The sequence below is a fragment of the Barbus barbus genome (assembly GCF_936440315.1).
Source record: "Barbus barbus genome assembly, chromosome: 11".
NCBI classification, from domain to species: domain Eukaryota; kingdom Metazoa; phylum Chordata; class Actinopteri; order Cypriniformes; family Cyprinidae; genus Barbus; species Barbus barbus.
Window position 1 is genome coordinate 17,365,716 of NC_136739.1, and position 19,873 is coordinate 17,385,588.

Genomic DNA, 19,873 nt, shown 5'->3' on the forward strand with positions numbered 1-19,873 from the left:
TTATTATGGGTGCCATCAGGGGCAGATCATAGTCAGAGCCGGAGATCAGCACACGTGTTAGTTTGTGTGTGAATGTAAGAGTCTCTGAACCTCTCAGCACTTCTCGTGGGAGAATAATGGAGAGCTTTAGATACAGTACAGCTGTATCAAATTCTACTGAAATGGTGCTTATGTATTGGGTGTACATCTAATGGACAGTATATCTAATTCTTTCTGAGTGGTATGTTAAATGTATGTGTGTTTATTTTACACGGTTGATCCACGGTGGCAGTGTAATGACCCAGAGTGAAACTGATTCGTAGATCTTCTGCTGGGTCTTTTAGCGCTCAATGGAAGACTTTCAGCGAGCAGCACTTAATCTGGTCAAAGCTAGAAAAAATTAAGTTTTAAGCCCTAATTCCTTTCCTAATTCTTCTTCCCTAATCCCTCGAAGAGGGGCAGCTCGTTTCAGGCCTCCTTTCCTGAATTTCACACATTGGCTCTTACTTCTCTTGCCAATTCAATCCCTCATCTGGCTTTCAAAGCACTCTCCAAAAGCTGTCAACCAGTGGAAGAAAAGGGCCTCGGGAGCACTCCACAAAATTAGACACCTTCGCTCTGCGCCACCGTCGTCAGCGGATTGCTGTAATTACATGCGCAAATGGGTCATTGGCAAGGTCTTCTATGCTGTCAGGTGTGGATAGAAGAGGCAAAGTGCCAAAGGGGTTTTACGACATGCTTTTCCCAATGGCACTGGGACACTCAAACAGCCTTATTTGTGTGAAGTAGGGTTTAATGGACCCAATGTGGTGAAGGCTTAGTTGATGACAACATGATTAGACCATTGAGAGCCTGATACCATATTTATGGGACAAATTTGCAGGTCATATGTCCAAATTGTACATCCTTACAAAATGTTTAGACATTCATAAAATTTTTAAAGTGCCCCATTATGGATTTTTGTGAAAATGAAAATCACCTTTCGTGCAGTGTGTACACAGCTCCAAGTGAATGAAAACATCCTGCAAAGTTTTAAATCTGAAAGTGCACCATGTATAAAGTTATTGTCTCTTAAAAGAAAGCATTGATTCTGAATCATTGAAGCGAGTCATTTTTAAAACGAATCATGTTGATGTCAACATGAAACATTAGTATATTGCCCACCCACTTGTTGATCTTTTCGCTTTGGTCAGAATGAAAATATAATTTCATTCTTTGCCACTAGGCGCCGCTTTTGGAGCAATGTGTTGAAACAGAACACCCATAGTGTCATTCCATAAATTTAGAAATCATTGCCAGATTAAAAGTCACATTACTGCAATACAAAAGAAGGAACAAGGCAATTTTCATCACTCTGGAGATTCTCTTGAGAAAGTAAGATGATTTTGTGGCTCATGCGTAAAATTTAAATGTCACATGCACCATGTAGAAGTGGAATCATTAGGTCGTGGAGATCAGTGGAAATCCAAAGATCCTCTTTCAGGCTATCATCTTTCTGCTGTAAGCATTATACTTCCTACATTCTCTATTGATTCAAAGATGTAATGTGTCCTCTCCATCTGTGGAGATTCACTTGACCTTTGTGTCCCTTAAGAACTCAGCATGTTCTTGTGTGGTGGCATCTCTTTTGGGAGTTATGGATGCAGGCTTTTCTTTCATTACATGTTGGTTTTTTTTTATTGTAGACTAATACAACATTGCATTATAGTAACATGTATGTAAACATAATAATATACATGATATAATTTGACCTTTTGGAGTCCAGGGAGAGCTTTCTCATTATTGTCTTCATTTACGCAACTGTTTAACTGATGTTCAAAACCCCTTCCATTTCACAAATGATGTGCGTGTGTGTGTGTGTGTGTGTGCGTGCGTGCATGCGTGCGTGTGTTAATCTGAGCTGCTTTTCACTAGATGACCCTGGAGTTACAGTATCATTCATCCATCCATTCAGTCATTGTGCATTGTGATAAATACCACTCAAAAGAATCAAGTGGAATTCATTTCCATCTCATGCTTATATATGAAACAAAACAATTTATTTTGTGCAAATGGGGTAAAAATAATGTACTCTGTAGAGCAATCATATTTATAAGCAAAGCTAAGTTAGATAATAGGACTCTTGAGGTTTTCAGAGAATTTGTCTTTTTAATACTCAATTATGCACTAAAAATGAACATAAAATAAGAATTGATAATGGGGTTAGAAAGTATTTATTTATCTGTTTATGAATTTGATCTTTTATGTTTTTTGTTTATTGTTTTCTTATTAATCTTATGCTTTTCTTGTGCTTTTTCACACACTACATGTGTTATTCTGGAACACAAAATTAATAAATTTGTTCCAGTGATTTAGCTAAAACTTGGAAAGAATTCTATATAGTTATATTATAATATTAGTTATTATTATATATGTTAAGAAAATATTTTCTATCTAGTCTCTTGGTGCTATTTTCACTTCACATGTGATCTTGCATGTGTTCATATATAGCTTCTCTGACCCAGACTGGAATGCTACGCTCATTCTTGCTACATATTTGTTGTGAAGCTCAGTTTCCATACACTGTGCAGGAGATGGGTGGCTTCATTCATCATCTGTCTGACAGCCCATGTTGTGCCCTAAATCCACCCCCACCTTTCTCCTTAGTTTCTGCACAAGTAGGTTTGTCCCATTAAGAGCCATTTTCTTGGACACTCACCATCTGTCTTCTGTTCATTTGAGTATCTCCTTTCCTTCCATCATTTACAGCAAAACCTATTCCTCTGCTCAGTGTGTGCTCAGATTGCTACATTTGAATGTTTCATAACCTTAAATGTCTTTAATGAAAAACACTTTAAAGATTATTCAGTAACAACAACAAGACTTTAGATTTCTGTAGACATTATCCACAAAAATAAAACGGATATATTAAATCACGCATTGACCTTGGGTTTTAGCACGCATAGATATTCATAAGCAGGGTCAGAAGCAGGATCTTTTTGGCAGTGGTTGCAGATGAAACAGAGGGGGTTGGTGATCGACTGTGTTTCTGGTCAGGGAAAATCAATTCAGAGGGTCCATCTAACTGGGAGATGGAGATAACTGTTACTGCCCCTTTGCTCCGACACGTTTCTCATTTCCACACCCTTGGATCCATGCAGCCACACCTCAGGGAGATACTGGGTGCTGGGTAATCAGATCCGGTCATGATGCTGGACATGAGATGTGTTTAGAGCAAAGCTTGATCTATTATTGCGTGCTTGTAAAATTAATGTTAGCCATTGTGTTCACATTAACAAAATAAAAATGATCCTATACTCATAGTTTTAGAAGAACGCGCATTTATTTTATTTCATTTTGTATTTGATTTGTCCGTTTGATTGTCTCGCCAGTGGTCTTTTTTTTCATGTTCCAGACAGTTTGTGTTTTAGTGGTGGGTATTTTTAGTGACTATTTCTGCATGTTACATTGCTACGACAGTAGGTGTTGACAAGTGTTTTTTTTTTTTTTTATTGTTGTTGTTGTTTAAGTCTTTGAATTATTCTCTCAAGTGATTCATTCAAAACACAGATTTGTTCTTGAACAAAACAAGTGGTTGATTTTAAGAGTGAGGCATTGAATCATTCAGTCAATTTTTCAAAATTGAGACAAATCAAATACATGTTGTCCATCAAGACAAAACAAATAACTATGAGTGAATTATTCACTCAAAAGTTATCAGAACATTGATTCATTCAGTAACGACACACTACAGTTCAGATTCTGTTACTGTTTTCATTATGATGCCAAATTAGTCATTTGGAACTGTTTTCACTGGTGGAGCACTACAACTGGCACTTTTGTGTTTAAAATGTAAGTTACTTAATATTAACTTTGTTAATATTATACTAATAATATTGACAGATCATTAAACTATTGAATAAAAGCAGTTGTACTGTTGGTCTAAATATTCAGGACAACAGCTCTCTATCTCATGTGATATGGCTCAATTAAAACAGTTTGGCATTCAAGAATACTGAGATTCATTTAATTTTTGATTCATGAAAGGACATGGTGTCAGTGCAAAGTTTGCATTTGTTTTTGTCATCTACACCAAAATTTAAAAAAAGAAAATCTATACAGCAGAACAGTGACTAAAAACACCTGTGACTTAAACATTGTTCTTTGCACAGAAGTGCAGTATGTGTTATTTGTTCTTGTTCTATCTTTTCTTACTTTTATCTGCCTGCCTTTCTTTTCTCATCTCTCTGTCTTTGCGGTCTAAGTTTTAAAAATAGCACCTCATAATGGAGGGTCAGGATCCAAAGGGGAACGATGATCCTCCGAGGAGGAGACGTAATTTAAATTCCATGGCGTACGGGATTGCTTTTCCCCGTCCACTGATGAGGGCAGATATGCGATAGCGAGGGGCTTTAAGCTTCGGCTCCTGGGAAGCCTCTATCGCCGGGGACCAGGAGCGGCAAATCAGAAATCATCATGATGAAATGAGGGGCAAGGCTGAGGAAAGATCAGTGGGGGATTTGAACTTCTCATGAGAGCCAGAGACAAAGACTGAATGAAAATTATGTCTGTCCTCTGTCTCTCCCTCCGTCTATTTATGAATGTTTGTGTGGGAGAAAGAGAAAGAGAGAGACGGACTGTGATTGCCTGCTCATCTTGACCCAAGTAATATTTGTCAGACCTTTGGTCGCTTATGCTGTCTTGTCTCGTCTTTATGTATCCAAGCAGGGAACGAGGGTTCGGCGGAGAATGGACAGAAGGAGACGTCCACCTGTGACATTTGCCAGTTTGGAGCTGAGTGTGATGTGGATGCTGAAGATGTCTGGTAAGCACAAAAACAGCCTGTAGGAGAACTAATATCACAATAACGGAATAAAAAAGAAAGATGCCATAATTTCTTTTAGTGACTTTAAATACAACCTGGTTATTTTAAAGTGACAGTTCACCCAAAAATTAATATTGTTATTATTATTTACTCACCCACATGTATGACTTTATTTCTTGGCAAAACACTAAAGTAGTTATTTTTTAAGAGAGGTCACACTGCTTTATTTCATACAATGAAAGTGGATGGGGACATTTAAAGGACAAAAATGCATGATAAATCACTGTGTACTATATACCAAGTGCTCTGGAGCCGTATTCAAATTTGAGGAACAGACTGAAATTTAGGTCATTATTCATAAAATTCTTGCCTTGAAAATCTTCCTTGATAGCCATGGTCTTTATTTCTCATTGGTGTCGGCAAGTCTCTTATGCTCACAAAGGCTGCATTTATTTGATCAAAAATACATTAAAACAGTTATAAAAAACTGTAATATTGTGAAATATTATCGCGATTTAAAATAACTGTTTTCAGGCATATTTTAATTAGGGCCGGGACTTTAACGCGTTAATTTAGATTAATTAATTACACAAAAATAACGCGTTAATTTTTTTTAACGCATTTTAATCGCACTTATTTTTGCACCGCGGAACGTTTCTCACTGGATGCGTTTCGGCGGACCGATTATACTGGAGCACCAACTAGCGTTCTGTTTCTCAAAGAACGGACTTGTGTTCTCGTGGAGACCGGTCTTGCCAAGCTTCCTTGGAAGAACGAACTCGGAAGGACGCGAGAACACAGAACGCACACTTATGAGAATTGAGATGTACTGCATTCCTGCTTAACTGACCGCAAAGTGACGGGGGTCTGGCGATCAGTGCGCTGGATCTGATGCTAGCCGACAGCTCGCCGCTCCCGTGTGTTGTGACAGCTGTGCCTGAACCACCAAAGAGGTTCACCAACAGACTCGTGGGCTGCGTCCGAAATCGCATACTACTTGTGTAGGTACTACATTTGAATTCAAACGTACTTCTCGACCGTTAAAACAGTACGTTCTATATAGTATGAATGAGGGTAGTATGAATGGAATTCGGACGTACTACATCCGCCATGTTCATGTTGTCACGTGTCATGCGTCGTATAATCACCAATTTAGCTTGCAAGTTTTACCTCAGAATAAAAAGACACGTCTATGAACACAGTGACAAAGGCTGATTTGGAGCAACGAAATAAAGTAATTTATTGTTATGAATTAATACATATAAAAATACACAGGACAAACAAAAGACACATGAATCAATGAATAAACTTGAATGAATGCATACACATACATACATATAGATAGAGAGAGAGAGAGAGAGAGAGAATGAATAGAAACAAAAACCTTTTACAGCCGATTCACGAAGTAATCTCATCGATTTATAACGTTTAAACTTGAATAAATCAGCAGTTTACTTTGATTATTTACTTTGCAGTTTAACCACAATAAACAACGTTTGTCCCTGAGGTACTTGCACTTGAAAACAGCCGCGTCGCCGCCTTCCACCATTTTTCGAATATGACGCCTCTTCTCGCGTGGCATCATGGGATAGTAAAGTGTTCATTGTATGCCTACTACAGAATTCGGGCGGAAGTAGTAGGTCATCCGGGTAATTCTCGCCTACTGTTTTTCGAATACTATGAATTCGGACATACTACTCGCCTCGCATACTGTTTTTCGCATACTATATAGTAGGGAAGTATGCGATTTCGGACGCAGCCATGCTTATTCTGATTGACAGGAAGATGTTGAGGATGTCCATCATCTTTATTTAATCTGTTCTTCTATTTAAATCAGCGGTTAACTCATAGTGGGTACATTGACTATTATGCTTCTCAGCATAAGAAACGGCCAATGAACAATAAATATTACAAAATGCCATAACTTATTAAAACATTTCATACTATTATAGATATTACTTTCATATAATTGTATTGTTTTATTTTACAGCGTTATATGTTTTACTGTTAAGATTAATTTTAATATGCCAATAAAAATGCAGACTTTCTCCGGGTCTTATAACTTTATTAAAATTAACCAAAACAAAACGATAAATGTTTACTTTCAACTTGAAGAGCCGTTAAGTATTTGTGAGAGCGACTTTAAAGCTTACAGGCTTCCGTACACCGGCCACCCACAGTGTTTTCTGGGATTTCTAACGGCTCGATTCTCTCAAGTCTGCACTCGATGCATCCTCAGTTTCAAGAACATATCCGGGCACTTTCAGGCATCCTCTATACTTGCGTTCTTGAGAATTGGAACTGAACTTCGACGGTTAATGATGACATAGAACGAGAACACAAGGACGCAAGATCGCTGAAGAAGGCATATTGAGAAACAGCCAAAAACAAACCACAGTGAACATGGACAAAGAAGCTGATGAGACCGCTTTGGTTGGCCCTGTGGATGGGAAATGTAAAAATCCATATAAAAAAACTTACTTCTCACTGTTCTCAGGTCAAATATTTATATGCGATTAAAATTTGATTAATTTCGATTAATTAATTACAAAGCCTCTAATTAATTAGATTAATTTTTTTAATCGAGTCTCGGCCCTAATTTTAATATATGTTAAAAAAAATTCTGTGATGGCAAAGCTGAATTTTCAGCAGCCATTACATCAGGTTTCAGAGTGACATGATCCTTTAGAAATCACTTGCTCAAGGAAACTGTGATACAAATTTTCAGGATTCTTTAATCCTGAAAAACCTTTTTTTAACTTCTTTTGGCAGTTAAAAAAAACAGCATTTATTTTAAATAGGAGTCTTTTTAACATTATACATTTCTTTACTGCCAATTTTGGTCAATTTAAATCATCCTTGGGGAATAAAAATATTTCTTAAAAAAATATATATTTTTTTCCAGTTAACTGTTCCTTTGATTGGAGTACTTTCTCTGGTCAGTAACAGATGGATTATTTTAGGTTGATTGGTGCTGTCAGTAGCATGATATGGAATATGGGTCACTGGGTCAATATGGGATATTTCACATACTTCAACAAATCTCAGTTCTTTTACTACAAACTTTAAGAACTTGCTCAAAATAAATGAGCAAGAAACAAGGCCAATTATGACAGTTTCATCATTGCTGATCAATGGTCGCTTAGCTCCGGCACTCCGGCAATGAGAACTCATTATATTCAATAAAAAACAAGCAGAAAATCTCAACATCTTCATGCTAAATTCAATGAGAAACTTTTATAATTTCTAGAGAATCTCTTTGAGCTGTAAACATGTGAGAAAATCATGACTCACATGATATATTTAAAATCCACCTGTGGATGTGGAAAGGAGGTTTCCGTTGCCCTGGGCTTCAGTGAACAGCTCAAACTGCCAGCAAGAGTGAAGGAGACTACCCTTTAATCTTAATAGGAGAAGGCCTCTCTTCCTCCCACCTGCCTATCTCTCTCAGGGTGTCTGAAGGGAATTACATGTCGGCCTTGGCAAAGACAGCCTTTAGATTCACTAAAGATTCAGCAAGCACTGGCTGGAGAGCTGGGGTGTTTGGAGGCATCAGAATGAAACTGCCCAGCCTCTCCCTCCTGAGAGATATCAGCAAGATTTGAGGCATTTATGCCTGAGTCGTAGGGACGATCCCATGACAGGCCCCTCGCTCTGATACACTTGACTGCAGATGACTCACTCATCTCACTGTTCCTCTACCAAAAACACTCTACCTCTCTCAGCAGCCCTTCTTTTTTTGTCTCGCTCCATTTTCCCATCTTCCTGCATCATTTGAAAGGATTACTGAAAAAAAAATGAGATGAGCGATTATAAATAAAGTCAATGCTATAAGCTGCATTAATAACATGTCTGTGTGTGTTTGTGCACTGATTGTGTGTAGTGACAAGACCTGGATTTGTTTGGCTGTTGTTTAGGGCCCTAGTCATTGGGTTTGTGTAATAAAGAGAGAGAGCAGAAGTAATATTGATTTCAGTAAAGCCGCTAAAATAGGACGCATACAATACCTTGCACACACAAATAATGTGTAGAATAATCTGTTTCAATTACACTAAACTATTTTCAATTATATTTTTAATATGGAATGAATTGTTTATTTCTAATCACCATTTCTCACACCTTTGAGTTTGATGCAATGCATTCTTGGAACGTTAGGAATTAGGGCTGAATTTGGTCAGTATTACTGATATATGAACAGAGATAGACACACACAGATAGTATAATCTGGTTATGGTTGGCATCTGTTGGTGCAGTGTGAATTAGCCTATAGATAGACAAGCAGACAGATAGACAGTCTTAATTATCATTTTAGGATGTTTTAAATTTGCAGACAGAAAAACATAAATTACAATATGGCCTAATGTGATTATTAAAATTCAGAAGGCTATGATTTAATTAAATTAATGTGAGCGCTGCACATTCAAAGTCAAGACGTGGCACTGTTGCGGATGGTTGTAGAGTGCATTATATCTCCCTAATCTTTTTTAGAGAGCCTCTGAAAGCAGTAAAGCATAAGAAATAAGAGTCCCAGGCTGCTATATTTAAATGGTATGTATTATGCATAACTTTTTGGTATTTTGATTGTACATTAAACTATATCCTATGGAAGCCCGTTTCCGCCACTGAATAAAAAAAAAAAAAAAAGGTTATTGTGACTTTTTATCTCACAATTCTGACTTTTTTTCTCATAATTGCGTGATACAAACAAGAAATTCTGAGAAATAAAGTCAGATATAAACTCGCAATTCTGAGAACATATCAGTCTTTTTCCCCCCTCAAAACTTTAACTCTTTATATCTGTTTATATCTCACAATTCTGAGAAAAAAGTAAGAATTGTGAGAAAAAAAGTTAGAATTGAGAGATGAAAAAGTTGCAATAACCTATTTCTTTTTTTTTTCTTTTTTTTTTATTCAGTGGCGGAAACAGGCTTCCATAATATCCAGCTTTTAATTCAATGTCAACTTTTGTTGCTTCTCTCAGGTCTGCCCTGTCACAAGAAGGAAAGATAAAAAATATTATTTAACACATTCAGTATATACATTGTACTAGTATCAGCACAATAATGTTAATGTTTTTTTCTAAAGTTTGTATAGGCTTTACCTGTGTGTACATACAGTATTTATTTTATTTGTGCAGGTCTTAAAAAGTCTTAAATTTGATTTTAAAAACTCTTCAGATACTGTAGACAGACAGAAAGATATTGGATTTTACCAATAGACTGATTATTTTGCCAATTATATGTTAAAAATAATGTTCTTAGTCTATCCTCCTTGTGGCCGGGTAGTCCAGGGAGGAACTATGAGAGTTTATATTGAACATACATTACATTAAAAATAAAGCATAGTACAGAACTTTTAATTATAACCAGCTCGAAATACACCAAGTCTCTTATTTGGATGGATGGATGCAATTGCCACCAAGTTAACACTACTAATCTAAATCAAACATTTGAAACGCTGGGATCAAAAAGCCAAAAGTCCTCGTCTATCCTCATCAAACTATCAAAGATACAAAACAGAGACTTATCCTCACCAAGTACAGATTTAGTCATCATGCTATTGAGAGAGAGAGGGAGACTAAAGTTTGTGAGTAAAGAGCAGCTGGACAGACAGGAAGCCCACAGGTCATGCTGGAAAAGTTTAGATAACAGAGAAACCACATTGCTCTTACAAATCAATAAGACACGATAAACACACTCACACACATACAGAGGCTACCATACAAACAACCTGAATTTTTAAGGAAACCTCAACCACTCAGTTTGACTCACTTGCAAAGCCATTATTACTTGATTTGCTATTGGAAATCTTTGTGTGTGTGCATCTAAGTGAATGTGTGAGTGTGTGTGTTGTTGACGCAATGCATTTGCAGTGTGTGTATGCCTAGAGAATGTGAGAGTTGGCATTAAATATTCATGCTCTCAAGACACATTAGCCTTTATGACCACTACAGACGGTTATACTGGAGAGCAAGTGTGTGTGTGTGTGTGTGTGTGTGTGAACATTACCAGTGCTTCACAATAAATACATCTCAATATCATTGTGCCTGTTTGTTTTTATCTCACATTCAGTGTTCCCGGGATGTATCTACATTACTATGCATTACAGATCTCAATTAGCAATGGCAAACAATCAAAGCTGCCCTTGAGTTGACTCCACGCCACAGTTCAATTCAGTCAACGTCTCTATTTAAAACAGATATTTTTATCTCACATTTGTAGTCCGTTTGCATTATTCCAGTAGTGCCAGAATACAAAATGGCTCCATACATCACTAAAGCTCACTGGCAGGGTGGAAATATTAAAAAAGAAAGTTGAAGAAAAAACACACATACACAAAAATAATGACAGATTTATAATTATACTGTTGTCTGTTTGCTGCAGCGAGAAGTGACTGGGGACGGCAGTTTAATTGTCATTTCTACTCAACATGTTCCTGCAGTGGCGCACAGACAACACATACACACTTTAGAGAGAAACTACAGCAGAAACACCTGAATGTTGAAGATGCAAACCATAAATTCATGTCAACTCTTTTGGGAAATACTAATATACCAAATACACTCACGGAACATACACAATGAAGACTAGATGACAGGTTTTCGATTCTCTCTGGCAGAAATGAATAACTGGTTCACACACAAATACAAAGGCTGCATGTGTTGCCAGTTGCAAATGTCAGAAACTTTGTCTCTTCAGAAGCGCATGGCCTTTCATCCATACACACATAAGTGCTCATTATCTTCGTTAATGAAGGTATGTGAATAAAAGCAGCCATTAAAACAAGCGAAGGAACATCAAAGTGTTGGAACTCATCATTTCTCATCGTTTGAAACAGAGCGTTGTATTATTCTCCACTGATGTGTTCGCAGTGCTTTGGTTGCTAAGCCAGTCTTCTGTGCTAGTCATTAAGCCCAAGATGATAGACTCAAGAATGTGCTATATTGAAAATCACTGCAGCATCCCGTTCGATCCCATCCACATTCATTCCTGAGCTTTGCCTTCTAGCCTCACGCTGAGACGAGAAGATGAAAAACAGACTTTACTCATTACATTTGCAATTTTGACACCCTTATCAACATTTATAGAGTAGACACATCATAAAAACATTGTTGATGTTGGTGTTAATCTGTTTATAATGGTAATTCATCCAGCCTCAAGCCAAATGGGCAATTATGAATGTCAGTTAATGTTTATGCGAGGTTGTCGTTCCTGCTGATGCAGACCTTCTGTAAAGGGACCTGTATTTTTTAGCATTGTAATCTGTGTATGTTGCAGGGCTGTAGTCTCGCAGGACGCCTGTGAAAATGCTGAGCTTAACACACTTATACATGATGGAGAGGTGTACATTAAAACAATAATGTTCACCCTTTGCAGAACTGGCTTTTACAAAAGCAATTTTCTTGTAGGCATAAAAACAAGTGTTCATGTGAGTGATTGAATCTACCAGCAACAGAATACATGAAATACTTAAAACCATCTATTCCTGACAAGTATTTTGTTTGAGGGACACACTTTTGCTGTGTCTTTATATTTTTCTTTGTTATATTGTATACTTTTTATTCAAATAAATAAATTAATAAAACAACACAACTGTTTTCAACATTGATAACAAGAACCGTTTCTTCAGCAATAAACCAGCATATTTTAATGATTTCTGAAGGATCATGTGAAACGGAAAACTGGAGTAATGATGCTGAAAATTCAGCTTTGCCATCAATATTTCTATTAATATATTTCTGTTTTGACAGCTCTCTGAGAGTTTAGCAGGGTAATATACATGACAGTGTTAATGTGTTTGGTCTTGAGACTTGCTACTGCAAATACAAATATACAGGTGGAGCTGGGGAAGGTGGAGGGCTTCTGAAGCATGCTGCAACTGCTACAGCTAGTACTAGCCAAGTATTTGAATATTGAGCAACAACGTCATATTTAATATATTTCACAATAATCAAGCATAGCGTTAATTAAGTCACGTTAGTCAAACTCGCATCAGCTGACTCTCAGCTGATCCATGTATACCTATAAGCACACAACGCCCGTCTCAGCATTCATATAAAGAGTCCTTCAGTATTATCAGCAGTTTTTACGTTTCTCAATAGATAATTACCCTCCTCCATCCCCAGTTCCTCCTCTCGTCCAGTCAAAATGTGTACTTTAAATTATCGAACATTAATGATATCTGCAATACATTTATGTTGGTTCTATTCTGTTTACCCTAGAGGGAGGTTATCGCTGCTCTCCCTGCTCTTATCCATGCCATAGGCTGCATGGATGCACAGGGAGTTCTTGCCCAGAATGAAACCATACAGCCAATCCAAACTGTTCACTAATTGTGAATTATCTTTGATGATAGAGGTCCTGACAGAATTCTTTTAGTAAATAGTTAAAAAAAAAAGAGTTATTGCTTTGAATCAATCTAAAACACTGTCCTTTAAAGATCCTTTCGTTTATTTTTCTAGTTGACTAGTAGTCGTTCATTTGAAGCATTAGTCGACTAATCGCATGTTTATTAATAAACAATTTAAATCATAATAATGAGCCTTTAATTGCCTACATAGCCTAATAAACATTTAAGCGCACGCATAAAGCTTGCCACAACACTGCCAGAAGTAATGATTACGAATGTGACAGGAGAAAACAGCAAGGAGCCTGCATCAACATTTTAATAATTCATTGATAAACTAGTGCTTTCTTTGTTTTCAGTTTAAACGATGAAGTCGGCGACACTGACTCGTCATCTCCGCAGTAGTGGATGCACTTCTATGCATGTTTCATACGGAAACGTAATCTGAGAATATTTGTTTTCCATTTGAATTGTTTTTATTTTTAAAGTAGACATTTCGCTCTCTATAGATATTTTTTATGTCTGTAAGGCAAACATACACAGAGTTTTGGAGTATTGCGCTCAAGTTCACAGAGACCGAGATGGCAGAAAGCGCATCCTGTTTGCTTTCATTATTTTACATAAGTGCAATGTTTTGTTGTTATTGTGAGTGCGCACAAGTAAACGTAGAGTCTTTACAGATTCGAAAGATGTATTCCTCTTATCTGTATGACCAAAAATGACAGTGTTTTAAGAGCAAGTGATCGCACCGGCGCCTCCATCTGTCATGCAGAGCGAACTGCTATTCAGCTTCAAGTTAGATTGAGCAGCCATGTAAAGTTGCTAATACTTACACATTTCAGATGATAAGCCATATTTGAGGTTGATGAATGATATAGGCGAACATTTGGATGTCCTGCCCGATGTAGCTACTACAGACTGGCCTTTAAAGATCTGCTTGACTTCTCCAATGTGGGTTTTTTTTTTTCTGCGACTAATACAATTTTGGTCGACCGAGCCTCTTCTGGTCAACTAAGGGTTAGTCAACTATTAAGGGGCAGCCTTAGTCCTTTATAATCATATGTACACAAAATTAACATTATAACCCAAATATATACCCAAATGAGTCTGTTTTGAACCGAACTTAGAGCTTGGGAATCAAAATTGAATCAGGAAATGTTTATTGTTTCCCATTCCTAGAGTTGTGGTGTAGTGCTTATATTGATCCCTTCTGTTCATTTGGCTGACCAGCCTTCTAATCTGCTTTGTGACATTTCTCCACTCTGTTTCCTCCTCTTCTCTCCATCATTTCCAGTCCTCTTTCTCCTAAAATAATTATAAAAACTGGTAGAAGGCCAAAACAGTTCCATTATTTCCAGAGGCCCTGAAAAATATTTATTGAATAGTGAAGTTTTTGCAACAATATCAGGTGTGAAACCGAATCCCCTCCAGCAATTACTTTGAGTCCCCAGTTTGCATGTTTGAAATGTTATTCTTAGCTGACAGCTTCATCAAACAAGGTGTGACACTTGTTTAACGATCTTTTTCATGGTCTTTAATCTGTCAGTAATTGGCTTTTACTATGCTGTTTCTCACAACACAGGTGCGTCTGTAACATCGACTGCTCCCACATCAGTTTTAACCCCGTGTGCGCATCAGATGGCCGTTCCTATGACAACCCCTGCCAGGTAAAAGAGGCATCGTGTCAGCGGCAGGAACGAATCGAGGTCAAGTTCCTGGGTCACTGTCAGGGTAAGAAGAGCAGATTTATGATGGCTTTATATAATGTATTAATTTCTTACATTGTTACATGATGTCTTCTTCCATTCAATTTGCATTTATATCAGACAACAACAGAGAGCACATGTAAAGATGAACATTATAAATCACTGTTACATAATCAAGTTCATTCATGTTCATATGATCATTAGTCTCTAGAATATAGTAATTTCCCAGATGATATCTTCAAAATGACAATGTACAAATGAAGAGGGGGAAAAAACAATGTTGTATTATATAATCAGCAGATCTGTTTATTTTAACATCTGAATTTGTTTCTATCCTGTAGGCGACATGATTACAGGCACCAAAGCAGGAGATGGACAGTATGCCAGGACAGACTACACAGGTGGGTGTGTTTAATTATAAAAAGTTGTTTTTAATACATTTGTCCTGTGGCTTTGAAGTGCCCTTGACTTTTAGCTGTTCTGACCCACTGTGTTTGAATTATAGAGAAGAAGCCTGAGGTTTCAGAGGTGGCTAGAGGCCTGTACATCCCCTGCCCTGAGCACTATAAGAACTATTGTGTTCACGGAGACTGTGAATATCCCAACATGCTCTCAACACCGTCCTGCAGGTATACACACACACACAAACTCATGATGTGTCTGATCACGCCACCGTATCCTGTCTACAAAAATACATTGTGAATCAGTGTGTGTGTGTGTTTAGGCACACACCTTTTGTGACTGTGTGTGTGTGTGACACTATATCACAAATCTTTGTCTCCCCCAAGTGTTCAAGCCAAGAAAGATCTGCCATATTTTAAAAAAACTGTTTTCCAAACACTACCCCTTTTCAGTTGTTTTTGTATCATTGAGATATTATTACAATTTTTATTAACTGTTTGAATTAGTTTGTATGCTTTACGTTTTCATTTCATTGTGAAGTTTTAGTAATTTTTTTGTTTTTTGTTTGTTTTTTGTTATTTTATTAGGTAATGTCTGTATAGTTTTTATTCAGTTTTATTATGGCCTTAGCTATTTTAGTGCTTTATTTAGTTAAAACTAAATTAAAACAAGACATGTTTTCTTGGCAACTAGCTGAAATAAAATATGTTTAAGTTTTATGGTCATAGCTTTAGTTAACTATATATAAATAGATAGATAGTCAACTAAAGCTAAGACCATAAAACTCAAACATATTTTACTGTATACTGTATACTAACCCTGGTCTTTCATTGGCAGTACAAACAGATAGTTCCTAAAACTCCACACGTTGTCCAAAGGTTGGCAATTAATTTAGGGAATTCAATCTACAAGTCATTTCTACAGATCAAACTGGGGTAGAAGAAGGTATCAAAAAGGAAAACTGCACACATCAGCTTATTGAAAAATAATTGGCTGCTAAAGCTGTGAAACTCATATTAAAGTCACCGAAAAACAAAGTAAATGGTACTAGAGAGAAATGATAAGAGAGAACAGGAGAGTCTCTCTGGCAGGTGCTGCAGTAAAACAGCAGGTGTTTCTGAGGAAAGACTTTGAGAGCGAGAAACACTGCGGTATGTGTGTGTGAACAGAGATATAACAGAGAGAGTAGACTCTTTAAAACAACCTGAATAAATCCACAGAGGACTAAAACACTCAAATCTAATCTAGCAAGGATATAACGCTGTTTCTTCCTCTTTTCTTCAGCTGTCACTCAGGATTCAGCGGTCCACAGTGTGACACTAAGGAGTATAATGTGCTGTACGTGGTGCCTGGATCTGGAAAGCTCCGCTACGTCCTCATCGCGTCTGTCATTGGGGCTCTGCAGGTGGCCATCATATGTGTAGTGGTGCTGTGTATCACCCGGTGAGTATAAATACACACCACAGCATCATATCGCACACATTGTGCTACTGCGAAGCAAAGCAGAGGACAGCTACCTCCTGTGTAGATCGCACACACCCGCAGCTCTTTATAGAGTGAGAGTTCCTGCCAGCAGGAGTCGGTAGAATAACACACTTTACACTCCGTAAAGGTCATTGTCGAAGGCTGTGTGTGTGGGGTAGTCAAATCTAAATCACTCGCAGCACTAAATAACTCACCCATCTACTGTAACATTTACTTTTCACATAAAAAAGTGAATGTGTTCCATATGTAGATGTATCATGAGAGATTGTAGAAGTGATTGATGGATTATTAGACCTCAGATAGTCTTCAGTCTATATATACCACCTTTTCAACATTTTGGGATCAGTAATATTTTGTTTTTGAAAGAAAGAAATACTTTTATTCAGCAAGGGCACATTAAATTGATCAAAAGTGACAGTAAAGACCTTAATAATGTTACAAAAGATTTGTATTTCAAACAATTGTGATTCTTTTAACTTTTTATTCATCAGAGAATCCTAATAACAAGTATCAGTTTCCACAAAAATATTAAGCAGGACCTGTTTTAAACATTGATAATAATAACAAATATTTATTAAGCACCAAATCAGCATATTATAATAATTTCTGAAGTAATTAAATACAATAATAAATTGTATTTTTAAAATATATTCAAATAGAAAATAGGTATTTTAGATTGTGATAATATTTCGCAGTATTGCTATTTTGACCGTATTTGTGATCAAATAAATGCAGCCTTGGTGAGCATAAGGGCCTTCTTTCATAAACTGTAGTTCCAAAAACCTGACACTTCTGCACTAAACAAAATTGCACAAATTATGGTTGTTTCTTTAAATATATATATATATAATAATAAAACTCTTACCCCATCTTCCATTGTTTGGACAAACTCATGCCATTGGTTGAGCAAATGTTGTATTCAAAGATTGCTATTCCATTTGGTGTCACAGAAATTAGCCACTCAAACATATTACACCAAAAATAATGGATAGTACTATTGTTATAATATGGTGTGAATAAAATCATAACATTACTTAAAGACTCCAGTCAAAAAAGTATTTGTCAGAATAAATTTGTATGTGCCAAAGAAATATATACGTTAGGAATCATTGTTAATTTAGCTTCATTGTCAGTTTTCGTTTATTTCTTCTCTTCCTCAGTAAAAGAAACAGCCCCTTTAGGCAAACAGTCTGTGAGCTGTTGTGCTGTTTCATGTCATATCAGTGGAAAACTGTGATGAATACTGATGCAGAAGAATGCGTGAAACATTCTTTTAAAAACTTCCAATCTCTAAATAAGAAGCTATTTTAATAGCAAAGGCTTTTTTAAGATCTAAAATATGAGTTTTTTTCCTTCCAGGCATTGTTTTGATTAGAAATAACGTAGAGCTGCCTGGTGGAGGCAAGTTACATGTATGATAAGGATGTTCTTTTGCTTCCTTCCTCTGCAGGAAGTGCCCACGGACCAACAGAATCAACCGACAGAAGCAGAACACAATGCACTACAACTCTGAAAACACCCTGCGCGCCTCCACCCGCCTCATTTGAGCCCATGAGCAGAGAATCATGGGAAACGTAGTTTGGACAGAGGACAGAAAAGAAGAAACTCGCTCTCCGTCCCCACAGAGACATTGCATTCTGCTGGATGTTGGGACGGAGCACGACGGTGCAGATATAACGGTGGACGATGGGTTCTACACACGATGCCTTGCACCTGTGGCACAGGACACAAACAGGGAATTTTAGGACACCATGATAGGACAAGTCCTGTTATTTGGTTATGTATGGGTAATATTTCCAATAGTTAATTTGTTTGTCTTGATGGGGTCCATTTTCTGTAATGTAAATAAATAATTTATATCACAAAGCGCAGTGTGCTTTTTCTTTTGTGGATGCCATGACGTTTATGGTATATGGTTAGTTTCAGGTGTTTCTAGAGAGATGATTCAACAACTTATTTTGCTGTTTCTAATGTTTGGGGTCCTAGATAACCCAATCATGTAAACTATTGTTGAAAAGTTTGAGATCAGCAATATTTACAAAAATAAATAAATAAAAATGTTATTCAGCAAGGACACATGAAATTGATCAAAAGCGACAGAAAATACATTTATAATGTTACAAAAAATGTATTTCAAATTAATGTTATTTTTAATTTTCTATTCATTCATAAAAATATATATCACAGTTTTCACAAAATTATTAAGCAAATGCTTTCAGCATTGATAATATTAAGAAATGTTTCTGTATTTCTGAATGTTTATGATTTCTGAAGGATCATGTGACACTAAAGGCTGCTTTGCCAACACAGGAATAAATTGCATTTTAAAATAGAGAACGGTTGTTTTATCCTATAATAATATTACACACATCTCTTTTTGCTGTATTTTTTTATATAAATGTGACATTGATGAGCATAAGAAGTTTCTTTCAAAAACATAAAAAATAATGGAGGTAATTTTCAAAATGAATCTCTTGTTTTCCTTTCAAATAAGACTTTTATCCAATATAATTTTAATTATATATTAATATATGTTTGAAGTTTATGGTCAGACTTACCCTAGCAACAACAAATGCATCTTAATAGTGTAGCTTCAAACAAACTAGTAACAACAGATGATACTGTCAGTCCTGGATTTTGGGGAAATAAGTTAAAGTGAGTTATTATTATTTTAAAGCGAGATACAGAGAATATACTGGCCTCTAAAGGTCATGTGGAGGACGGGACCCTTAAGACTAAGGAATTCCGGACATTCCTTGTCTGCAGAAGTTCTTACTTCATCCCCAGACCAGTCCAGTGGAGTCCCTGCACTTCCTGTCCTGTCTGACAGTCTGTGTGCCACAGGGGTAAGAGAGAGCCTTAATTAAAATGAGCATACATTTGTCTGTTTGTGTTCTGCTTCCACTAAACAGGCTCATGTGTTTTCAACAATGCAGGATGGTATTGTAGCCCTGGTGACTATGAATTTGGTATATGATTTTCTTTTTGCTTTCCCCGTAGACTAATAGAGCTCCAGTAAAACAGAACTAAAGTGCAAGAGGTACATAGTAGACATACTTGCATTCTCAGCAATGCTGAATCAGTAGCCAAGCCACATGAAGACAGCACTTATCTGATCCATTCCAACACCTTCATAACACTTACCCCAGGT

General features: G+C 36.8%; 1 protein-coding gene across 1 annotated transcript in view; it reads left to right on the forward strand.

The window, feature by feature from the left end:
* Window positions 1–19,048, forward strand: part of LOC306876893 (tomoregulin-2-like) — an 80,436-nt gene extending 61,388 nt beyond the window's left edge. The window contains exons 5-10 of the mRNA XM_079428343.1: window positions 4,684–4,783; window positions 14,712–14,860; window positions 15,177–15,236; window positions 15,341–15,464; window positions 16,522–16,680; window positions 18,173–19,048. Of these exons, the coding sequence (XP_079284469.1) occupies window positions 4,684–4,783; window positions 14,712–14,860; window positions 15,177–15,236; window positions 15,341–15,464; window positions 16,522–16,680; window positions 18,173–18,269 (689 nt within the window). The 3' untranslated portion in view covers window positions 18,270–19,048. The remainder of the gene's footprint in view (window positions 1–4,683; window positions 4,784–14,711; window positions 14,861–15,176; window positions 15,237–15,340; window positions 15,465–16,521; window positions 16,681–18,172) is intronic.
* Window positions 19,049–19,873: the final 825 nt, after the last annotated feature.